General features: G+C 38.1%; 1 protein-coding gene across 4 annotated transcripts in view; it reads left to right on the top strand.

Moving 5' to 3' along the window:
- The window catches only part of LOC118338870 (collagen alpha-3(VI) chain-like), a 49,005-nt gene extending 39,231 nt beyond the window's left edge, over positions 1–9,774 (top strand). For 3 of the 4 annotated variants that reach the window (XM_035676305.1, XM_035676307.1, XM_035676308.1), the window contains 9 exons: positions 555–1,256; positions 1,380–1,482; positions 1,566–1,621; positions 1,965–2,228; positions 2,553–2,639; positions 4,037–4,222; positions 6,027–6,086; positions 6,991–7,176; positions 8,919–9,774. In XM_035676305.1, the coding sequence (XP_035532198.1) occupies positions 555–1,256; positions 1,380–1,482; positions 1,566–1,621; positions 1,965–2,228; positions 2,553–2,639; positions 4,037–4,222; positions 6,027–6,086; positions 6,991–7,176; positions 8,919–8,959 (1,685 nt within the window). In that variant the 3' untranslated portion in view covers positions 8,960–9,774. The remainder of the gene's footprint in view (positions 1–554; positions 1,257–1,379; positions 1,483–1,565; positions 1,622–1,964; positions 2,229–2,552; positions 2,640–4,036; positions 4,223–6,026; positions 6,087–6,990; positions 7,177–8,918) is intronic. The other variant, XM_035676306.1, reaches the window with a different exon arrangement.
- The last annotated feature ends 1,975 nt before the right edge of the window (positions 9,775–11,749 follow it).

The following is an 11,749-nucleotide window of genomic DNA, read 5'->3' on the forward strand; positions in this document are numbered from 1 at the left end:
GTTCACAAGGCACAAACTTAAATTAGTCGGAGGCTGGAAGTGCTCCAAATTCTTTCTTGCACAATTTGCACACAACTGTGCTTTTATCCAGGTTTCCACCCGGTAGTTTTTTAAAACTAAAATTTCCGCCCACCAAACCCAGCAACGACTTCTCATCGGTTTCCATTTCTCGTTTGTGTCCTGTGAATCAGTATTACGGGTTTGCCGGGAACTCGTGCAACGAGCAACGTTACGCGCTGTTTGGAGTGCAAAAATAAATTGCGATTAAATGCGTTATTTTTTTTGTCGCGTTTATTTTTATAAATTAATCGTAATTAACGCGATAAATTCCCATGTATTATTCATTATTCTATCCTATTCATATAATAAACATGAGTACATTGCTAGATTTTTATTTCTTGAAAAATAAGAAAAATGAGTTTAACCTTGTGTGACAACAATTGTACAAAAAACCAATATACGACAATACACTGGCTGAAGTAAAATTTAAATACATTCATCAAATACAATAACGCAATGAAAGCAATGAAATTATATGTTATCCTCTTTTTTAGACTTCTGTGCTCCCAACCAAATGTGTGACTATGTGCCCCCATCGTCCAGTCGAGATAGGAGATCTTCCGCCACAGACGTGGACATCGACATTGCTTTCGTCATGGACAGCTCTGAGTCTACCTACCCAACATTCTTTACAGAGATTAAACGCTACATAGCTCAGATAGTGGAGCATCTACATGTGTCTTCAAATCCCACATCATCCGTTCACCAGGCAAGAGTGTCTGTGATCCAGCAAGCACCTTACAAGTTCCTCAACAACAAAACTGGCTCTCCCATCCATGTGGATATTGGTTTGACTGAGCACAACTCAGTTCAGGATATTGTCAAATTTCTGCTGGAGAAGACACCACAGTTGGAGGGCGGCCGGGCCCTGGCGGCGGCTATTGAATCAACAGTGGAGCATGTGTTTGAGAAGGCGCCTCTACAACGTGACAAGAAAGTGCTGATGCTCTTTGTGACGGGAAGTGTGGAAGAAGACGAGAAGCAGCTGATGCGTATTGCCACTGAGGTCAAGTGCAAAGGCTACTTCCTGGTCATCCTGGGCGTGGGTGAGAAGTTAAGTGCTGGAGATGCTCGTGTCTTGTCACGCATGGCAAGCGAGCCGTCAGATGTCTTCTTCAAGCGGCTGGACAGCATCTCGCACTTTTACGACAAACACATCCAGAACTTCGGCCAGCTGATGCCAAAGTATATCAGCAGTAAGTTCAAGATAGATATCAATCTGTCAATCAATTTTATTGCTTTTTACACACTTTTTTATTTACTTAATGCCATTTATTTAACCAGTTAATCGAAATGCTGACATGCTGTGTTCTTTTCAGTTGAAAATGCTTTCTACATGTCCCCTGAAGTCTCTAAAAACTGCAAGTGGTTCCAGAGTGACCAGCCCCTAAAAAACCCCTTCACATCACCACAGCAACAGGAGTAAGCATTGGGATATTTTGGGGTACTGTCAATATCTTGGAAACATTGATAGTTTAATTCATTCTTTATTGTTCCATTTATAGGAAACATCAGAAACATCATGAAAATCACCAAGCAGTTCAACAAAGAAAGCACAAAGGTAAGATTTTGGATGTACTAAAAAGAGCTTTCAGTGATCAAAGTTTAATAAGTACTTTTTGATTTGGACTGGTGATTATGTTTTCTTCACTGTGAGTCATGTATGGCTAACCGTCTGCACATAAATCCACAATCAGCACCATTGTTCACACTTCTCTCAGACTCGTTGAAACACACTTCACAATAGAAAAAAATTACCTTGAATATTATAACTGGACATGAAAAGTAACATTTTCACACTGACGTTAATCCACAACAGCTACTGGCCTTCTGTTATTTTCTGCTAACTGTGTACGTGTGATTGCATTCTCCTGCATTCACCCCACTTTATCTTCCCCCCTCAGATGCAGATGACGAGCTACATGTCTACAACGTCACCTCCAGCAGCTTGAAACTGCGTTGGAGCACCCCAAACCCCAAGCTCTTCGTCTATTTTGAGGTAGTGGTGACACGGTTGCACGACCACGCCCTGGTGCTGAAGACCAACGTGTCGGGAACAGAGCTTTCCGTGGACAATTTAGAGAGTTCTCAAACATATCATGCTGTTGTCACTGCCCACACTGCAGAGGGTCAAATTGTCTCCACCCGCAAAGGAATCATGACCACCAGTAAGTCCATAAACACATCCACATGGATATGTTGCAAGCTTCCTTTATATCCCACAAGAATAAACTATATTTTTCCTGCCCCTAAAGATAGCAACATACTAAATATGTTGGTTGACAGTAACTTGATCAGTACCACCAAGTAATACTATTTCTGGGTTTTGGGACTTTGCACCTCTTTGTGGGGGCTGGTATTTGTACAATCAAGTAAACTAAAGTTAAACTAAAACTAAAACTAGACATTAAACACTCAGGCAGTTGTCTTGCATGAATCACAGACTTTGTATTATTGTAGCTGCTCCATGACCACTGGTTTCACTTTGACAGAAGCAGCAGAGCTTAAGCCACAGCATATGCCAGCCAGCCAAGTCACCAGTACTATAAACACCGCGCCACTGGACAAACCAGAAACTGGTGAGTGACTGCAGACCATGTTTTTTTATCTACCTCGACCTGTATTTTGTAATTTTTAACCTGCATAACTTGTTATTTAACAGAAAAGATGCTTCTTTAGACATATATATTGAGGAAACTTTGTAGAATCATGTGATTTGTACATGTCTGTATCGCTTTATGAATTTGATGCAGTTCACGGTACCCTGTGCTTTGTGGAAGAGTGTAAATATGACTTTGAGCTCAGCCGGGAAATAGGACAAAAACATATTTGTTTTTGTTTTTTTTATTCTGCTGATCTCATCAACCTCATATCAGAACAACAATACACGGCAATGAAACCAAAAAGGGTTCAACAGTGTGCTGTCTATAGTGGCCTGGTGCATTAAAGCTAACGGTCCCTGTGGAGTTATGTTTGGCTGTGTTTCCTAGGCATAAATGTTAGTCATATAAATAAAACCTGATGGTTCAACTCAACATAACATGCTATGCTGTAATGCAGCAATATTTAAACTACTACACAAGTGTGCTATTAATCAACTCAATTGTTTATTGCCAAAATATACTGTAGGTCATTCAGGAGAACTTGCGAAATCTACTGCTCAAACTCGAGGAGTTTATAGATTTAATCTTTTCCATAATGTGTTGTGACAAACAAAATAGTTGAGGTTGCAATATCTGTGCCACTTTGGAGAGAAAATGTCTCATCTTAGTGGGATTGGAAAAGATTTGCAATGCACAGTTTTAGGAGTGAAGCCTTACAGCTGCTGCTTCTTAAGGAAGACACTAAGGCATAACTGAGACATGAGAACATCTATACTGGCTGTAAATTCAGGAGAGTCTTTGATGCTGCCAGATCCATATCATTCAGTTATGTAGCAATGCTGTCTTCTTTAAAAAAAAGTCAATGAGTTCTGTAACTCTGATACCCCAGTGTGAGTAACATGTTTTTTTTATTAGCACCGTTTTTTTTATCATAACTACCTGTTTCTGGGATTGGTTACATGCAGATAACATGGACCACACAGCTTTGCAAATTTTAGATGACTAAATGAACTAACAGAAACTGTAGTTATAACAAACTAACTTTTCAATTCACCAACAGATTTATAAACCTGTTTCTTTCTACTGACTTTAGTTTTCAAATGTCCAAACCCTTAATAATGCAAGAACCCTATGTAGCATGCACTATAAGAATGAACCATATCAGCACTAAGACTCATTTCACCCTATAAGCCCCTTTTGAACACCCCCAAGCTTCTAATATGAATTTATCCACTAGCAGCAACCTTTTAACAGCATAACATAACTGCTGTCTGCCTCATATAGTTGTACATTGATTCCTAACGCAAACTCATCCTCTCTCTCTGTTCTCCATCACTGCTGTTTTTTTTGTTTTGTTTTTTTGCATGTTCTAGTTAATGAATTTGCAGACCCATGCTCACTTGACTATGACCCTGGAAGCCCGTGCAAAGACTATCAGGCTAAGTGGTTCTTTGACAGAAAGAACGGGATCTGTACACAGTTCTGGTATGGAGGTTGTGGAGGCAATGAAAATAGGTTCGAGACAGAGGCCCTCTGCTTGAAAAACTGCATGAGGTCAGGTAAGTGTCGCGGGTGCCAGGACCTGTGAGGGAATGGGTGGCCCTCTGGTGTGATGGTATAATATAATTCAACATATAATGAGCTTCAACTCTGGTTACAAAACCTACAGATGACTGTCCGCTAAAGCCCCGCTCCACAGCAATCATAGTCCAAAAACTGTAACTATGCACGGCAGGTCTGTCAAGTTTTGGATTTCTCCACATGTTAAAATGGTGTGCATAAGGATGAGTGATAGTTTGGGTGGGGTCTTTTTTTTAATCACCACTCCAGAAGCAAAAACAAAAGAGGAAAACTGTAAGGAATGAATGAAACAATGCATGCTTGGCTAACTAGCTAGCTACAGTGGTAATCTAGCATAATCATAAGCAAATGGCATGCCATCTAATTATAGAGGATTGCAGGTTTCTTTAGAATAACACCTGCGCAGGGCTAGAACATCTGCTTTGTGGGAGCCAAGTTATTAATAAATCGTACAGTGTTTAAGTTTACAGTAGAGCAACTCAAACTAATCAGTTTTTGCTCATTATCTTGTAAAAGTGAAGCATACTCTTTATGAGCAGGTCATTTCCCTCTAAGAGCTTGGTGGGTAGAGTCGGGTAATCAGCAAGATTAAGTTCACCTAGTCTGGTGGCAAGACTATATAAACTGGAGGCAATCAGCCAGTCTCTTGCTCTCCCTTGGTTTGCACCCTGTTCTAGAATTTAGTTTTTAGCTTCATTTCTCTTTTAGTTATGTTAAATAAACTTATATTTAGTTACAACTCATGTGTGTTCTCCCCTTCTTTGTCCAGCCTTGAGCCAGGTTGTAAAATTAAGGAAATACAAATCCTATGGCATAAATCGAACTACAGAAGCTGAGAACAGCTGTGCTTGAAAAATAAATTCTCGAGATAACGATAATCTACCCATTATTATGAGAAAACCAAAATTTGTTTCCATCTCTTATAATGTTCATCAGAGATCAGGAGTGACATACAAGCATGCACAGATGGTAGATGTAGCATTGTAACATAATGGACAATGCATGGAGGAATGCCAGTTACTATCCATTTTCATATTGACCCAAATGAGCCAGCAGCCAGGGAAAAAAGTGCCTGAAAAAATCTGGACATGGCAGGAATCTTTGAGTTAATTTATTGAATCTCAATCCTCTCCGGATATATTTTGTCAGTACTGCATCACATTGCCAAGAAAATAATATCTTAAATCAACTTTCATATCTCTCATTCTGGAAACAATTCTTTTCATTCCAGTTATGAATCAGCCCCAACAGTCATGACAGTGAGATAACAAGATAAATTAATCAGTGATCTCAAGATAAGTGCAAGCACCGTCTGTGTAGTGTCTAGCGTGTCCAGGTTCCATAGTAAGCTTTTAATCCATCCAAGGGTTATGTCAGAACAAATGCCAAGAATTCAGTCACATGTTTATCACTGCACTATAGGACTAACTAAGGCTGAAGAATTGTTTATTGAAAATCTGCCACCGTTATCATTGTAAGCTGCATGCTGTGCGAGAATGGAAAGCTTGACAGACGTAGGAACAGTAATTAGGGAGGTGGGGCTTAGCAAACAGTCAATTAAATACACACAACTTCTAGAAGCTAAAGGAATTTTAATCTTACTCCCGATATAACCTCTGAACTGCCACTGATCACATGAGGTAAAATGTGCATTGCATCTTCATACAGAGGAGTGATGAGTGTGTTGGGGAGTTAAAGTAGGAAAATAAAAGCGATCTGCCAATTTGCGACTGATAATGAGGATTGCATCTGAGTAACTGTCTGTGGTCATTATTTCCACAGTGCCAGAGCCTCAGCCAGAAGTGCAGAAGATTGAACAGGTGGAGATCCTCCCGGCTCCTGGTGAGATCTGATATGCAGTCACTAAATAGCATGAATAGTTTTCTATAGACCTACAGTATTATGTTACTGTTCCTTCCTTTCCAGCTCCCTGTTTTGACGACATAACTGACTTTGATGTGCGTGCATGTGTATGCAATGCAAATGCCAACCAGTAGGAAAGAAAAAGCACTTCCTTCCTTGTCTAGTTTTAAACAAGCACATCCACATCCTCAGCGTTTTCAGACCACCCCTAATGTTGGGCATATATCTGTACATCAAGTCACCAGCATTGCTGGTCATGTTACTGTTATATAATTACCATTTCCATAAACATGCTCCCTTTGCAAAACAGCAAGTCCTTTGTGTTCAACTGTAAACCCACCCACCCTCTCCACTGGCCCTCAGATGATCTAAATGACTGACGGAACAAGTAAAGGGCCAAGCATGGAAAACAAGAAGGTTATGCTTTTGTCACGGGAGCGAGCCAAGTCATAACCACAGAGAAAATGAATGGAAAGCCTTGTTCACTGGTTCATTGTTTTTTTGGCAGCAGGCCTCATACAGAGCAAGTTCAATTTGTCAGTACCTTGTCTCTGTGGAGTAAATTAGCACAAGATACTTACAGTAATACAAAGTCTACTAAACAAAATGCGCTATATCTCGTGATTGTGGAAGAATAAAACTCTGCCGTGATTGAAGTGCTTTTGTTTTCTCCTTGAAGCATTTATAACCATTATTCCACTTATTACTACTCATTATGTACAATAGTAATGCTTTATTTACTGCTGACTCATTGTTGTTCACATTTAAAGTCTAATTTAGTGCATTTACAATTAGTTAAAGCAGGCCTTGCCATAGATATGTTCTATTTTAGTTGCAGGCTTTACACTTTCCTGATTGTCACTCTTTATCACCTCAACCACAGCGGCCTCTACAGCTGTGGACATCTGCCAGCTTCCCAAGGAGGAAGGTACCTGTGCCAAATTTGTCCTCAAGTGGCACTACGATGCCCCGAGTAAGAGCTGCACACGCTTCTGGTATGGAGGCTGCGGTGGAAACCAGAATCGCTTTGACACGCACGAGCAGTGTGTGAAGGCTTGTGGAAAACCAGGTACTTGTCTTGTTCAGTTATAATCCGTGATTAGTTATTGTCAATGATCAGGAAACTGACAGAAAACAGCACCGTGGATTATGCTGCAGGGTGGCTTTTCTTGAGTAGAGGATACAACAACACATCAAGTCCCAATAAATACGACATACAAGGAAGTAGGAAGTAATCTTTGATTCACAAACATCATAAAAGCGGTAACAAAATATAAAAAAAACACTTTATTGTGCTGTTAATTTCTATTTTGCCAGTCTGATACAGCGAGCCAAATTAACTAAGGCGTTGCAGTTTGAGTTGGCATACAAAGTTGCCAGCACAGCTTAACCCATTTACCATCTCTGTGGGAGCAATTACAGCATTCACGGCATACACAGGATGAGTCATGCTGATGAACTACTTCAGTGTCTTCTCTCAGCCTAATTGCTGGGAGTGCATTGCATTCATCAAAGACAAGAAATGTAACATTGTCACATTGTACTTAAGTACAGTTATGAGGTACTTTAGGTTTCTATTTTCTGCAGCTTTATATGTCTGTATACGAATAAGCCATAATACCAAGTTACCAAATGGCAGAGAGAGAAAGAGCACCAGAGAAAACGTGGGCGACCATCAAAACAAAACTGAAAATGAAACTTAACATAATTTAGTTTGTGTTTCATTCTGCTTACTTACTAAATTAGAGTATAAATAGATCTCTCAGCAACACTCAAGTAGCGTCCCTTATCTCTGATGACTGGTTTCCTCCTGTTCTGACCCACTCTAGTTAGAAATTAGTATATTGTTGTTGGGACATTGAGAGGAAATTATGAGGAAAAATGCAGCAAAGACTGTGCCAAATTCAAGTTTATTTCCACAAAATGAGTCTAAAATAGGCCTTAAAGTTATGAAATTCAATTTTGCTTGCCAAATTATATCGTTGTCTCTCAGTAGCAAATATTCCGAAGCTCGTCCATCCACAGCTCAAGGGTCCAGAACCTCTAACTTAATAAACTGCTATTGCTTCACAATAAAAGACAATAAATAATACAGATTATGTTATAAAGATCTTGTAACTTTGAGATACATCATATCCATGAGACACAGAAGTCATAATTATGAGGTATTGTCTCACATTATCTTTTCTTCTGTAAATACATTTCACTTCCATAAGTTTCTGCAGATCGTTTGGTAAAAATGTGCCACTTCAATTATCAGTTATAAGTATTATATAATTATATTACACTATTTACCAAGAACCCATTAATGACTCACAACTATATATAGTATGTTAAGGAAAAGCCCCACATATTTTTTATTTTTTTTGTTAGAGTTGGAAAGACAATATCTGCTGTGGAAACTGTCGACATGTGACTACACATGACAAAATCAAAATGTTTGATTCCACATGTTAAGCCTCCTTTAATTGGTAGACAAAGTTGATTTTCTTTTAAAGATGCAAAAAAAGACAGTTTAACAAATCTATTGACATCTAGTGGTGTAGATGCAGATCGCAACTCCCTCGCTTCCTCTTGTGACTAACTTAAAATAAAATGTGTTAAGAAAAACTTGTACTATATCCACATACAAGTTTGGAAAATGTCAATGGATTTGTGCTTAGCTTAGCTAGTACTTTAAGTACTGTAAATTAACTTATACAATACAGTTCCACTTTCGTGTTTTCTGGGAGATCCTATTATGTAAAAAAAAAAAAAAAAAAGTTTCTTTACATATCGCTCAACACCTTTTTCTTTTCCATTCACCACCAGCACCTGTCAAACAAGGAGTCATCGCTGCAATAAGAACATAGGACAAAAGTGACACACGTGGCCAGCTTTCACCTCTGTTCAGGGGATTCTGAGGAGAACCATCCAACATGGCCATACTGTCAGGATGCAATACCAAAGCAATGGTGGCTGCACTGGATTCCACAAAAAAATGGACTTTATCCCCAAAATTCTTGAAGTAGTCTTTTTCACAACAAAAAGGAAGGCAACACGATTTGCTGCATGATTTGTTTTAACCTACTGGTGCTACATAGTATGTTCGTTTTACAGATGAGTTGTTAAGTGCATTCGGTTCAAGTTTTCCGGAACAATGACATCTTATGAGTTTTCATATTTTTTAAAATTCAGTTTTATAATGAAGCAAGAAACATATATGAATATCTTGGACAGAGATTAGCAAAAAATCAGTACATGCAGGACTGTCATTATTTAATGCAGTCTTTTTTTATATATATTTTTTACATTCCACATTCATTCACACTTTACAACATTGGCTTTTATAGATTTATATTGTTTTCACTTGATCCCTGTGGAATCATTACTTCACTATTTTACAGTCACACAATCCACAGCAATGTTTACACAAAGTCTTGTATGGCGGTGTGTGTATTTAAATGACAGTGACCAACTGCTCAGATGCTACAACATTAATGTAATGTTAAGTGCACTTCTGGATCCACTGCCTCAAACACACACGTTCCAGCTTTTGAGAAAAGGAATGTATCTGTCAAGCTGTTTTTATTTTTGTTTTGCATTTGGTTTTACTGAAAATTGTGTTTCATCGGGGTATATGGGAAATAAAAATGAATTAGACTTTCTAATAAACATGAGCAACTGATTCTTTTCTTTCTTGTTTTGAATTAAGACCTTTGCAATGTGGATGTCAAATGATATTTGACATCCTTTCAGAGGTGGAGCTCAAAGATGAGCTGAAGATTGTATGAAATCAGACGCTAAAAAAAGGTCATCTTTCATTTATTGAGTAATATGTTACTGCCTTATACTCTTGTTCATTTAAAACCGACATATTAACATATTAATATTATTTGCTGCTTTAAAATATAAGAGTACTATCTTTCTGACTGTTAAATTATCTAATAAAATCAACCTAAAGTTTAATGTTGATCTCATCTTACCAAACTCATTAATATTAATGTTTCACTGTAAGTTAAGAGTGCAAAGCCTTATAAAGTACAGAGTAATTCCCCATAATACCTTTAATGTCATGGATATTTTTAGGGTTAAATTTGTGATTCTTCTTAAGGAAATTATTTACAGTTTTGGGGGGTAAAGTAAATGGGATTTGACTCCAAAAGTCTTGTTAAAACAAATCTTAGAAACATTTGAAACCTCTTTCACATTCTCTTTGGTATGTAGTAATAACTTATTCATTGTCTAGATATAATACACAGTTGTGAATCTGATTCATAACAAACTGAGATCTATAGGACGCGTATGCTAAACATTTATATAAAAAGTCTTGTATGCATGCTTGTGTTTAGACCACATTTAACATTTGACAACTTTCTAAAAACATTCCCTAAAAAGCTATTGAAAACTGAAAGGTTACAAGAAAGACCTTCACTCTGGGGGCATTCGGTCAGAAGATATGAGCATATTCTGAGTTGTGGTCCTCGTGGGTCATGCATTTGAAACTCCTAGTGGATTTTTGTTCCAAATAATTTCCTCATTTATGAGATCAGCTAGAGTCACATTTCCCAGTAAGCAGACGCTCATTTTTATTATCATTCCGGTAATTTTCTATGTAATACACAAATCACTGTATCCCTGTCGTCTGTATGAAGACATCAATTTAGAAACGAGGGAAATATTAACTCTCCAGTTCTGGTTATTTGAATGAACATTCAGTAAATATGAAGTCATCTCAAAATCAATTCATATACAAAAGCATTTTTCAGGCGTGTTGACTAATATGAAAATCACAGATCAACAATAGCTCTGTTCTGTTCAAAAGTTATGACAGTGTGAAAATGAGCCAGCAACAACACCAGGACCCTGAAACTGAAGCAGCTGAATGGGATTCAGCCATTATTCATTTTATTATTTTCACCTGTGCTTTTACTGTGACAAGTGAGAAGGTCCTCTGTCCAAAATAACTATTATCATGATCCAGAATGTGTTTGTATCCCTTTTGTCTCTATTATGAGCTCTTTGTTGCTCCAGGTGTGTGTTTCTATTGCTGCCACCTGTGGTTTAATAAAGAAGATCTCAGCCAGAAAAAGTTTATACAGACAGATATTATGTGTTCACCTCCAGAGGTTGGAGCCTCTGACTTTGTGGCTCACTAACGTGGGTCCCTCAGAGGATCTGAAGGCCGGGCTGCACCTGCACCTCCTTCCTGACTAAAACCGTCTAGCTGCAGGGTCCAAAACTAATGGTGTGTTTGGGTGATATTTAACTTGTAAAGTCAAAATTTATTACAAGTAAAACTGTTGTGACAGCTGAGAAAGTGCAGAAAGTTTCCTGATATCTGTGTTTACAGAAGCAAAGTGTAACAATACATTTGTACAGTATAAGGCCTCTATTAAACAATATATCCAAGTTCAACCTGAGGAGGAGTTTCACTCTACAATTAACACAATAACAGGACATTTCTTTAATAACTGAACTATTTTCTAAGCAGTGTGGATAATTCTTTATAGTATTTACACCACCATACATAGATAACACTTTTAGAAAACATGACTTTCATTAATAAATATAAATATAAGTGTTATAAGAGTGTTTTTTTTGGTGGGGGGTTTTGGATCTGGTCAAACATTTTTTCGGGAGGGGAGGTTGCACCGGGGGAA

The sequence above is a fragment of the Morone saxatilis genome, unplaced genomic scaffold, assembly GCF_004916995.1.
Source record: "Morone saxatilis isolate NCDOM2014 unplaced genomic scaffold, NCSU_SB_2.0 Contig5, whole genome shotgun sequence".
NCBI classification, from domain to species: domain Eukaryota; kingdom Metazoa; phylum Chordata; class Actinopteri; family Moronidae; genus Morone; species Morone saxatilis.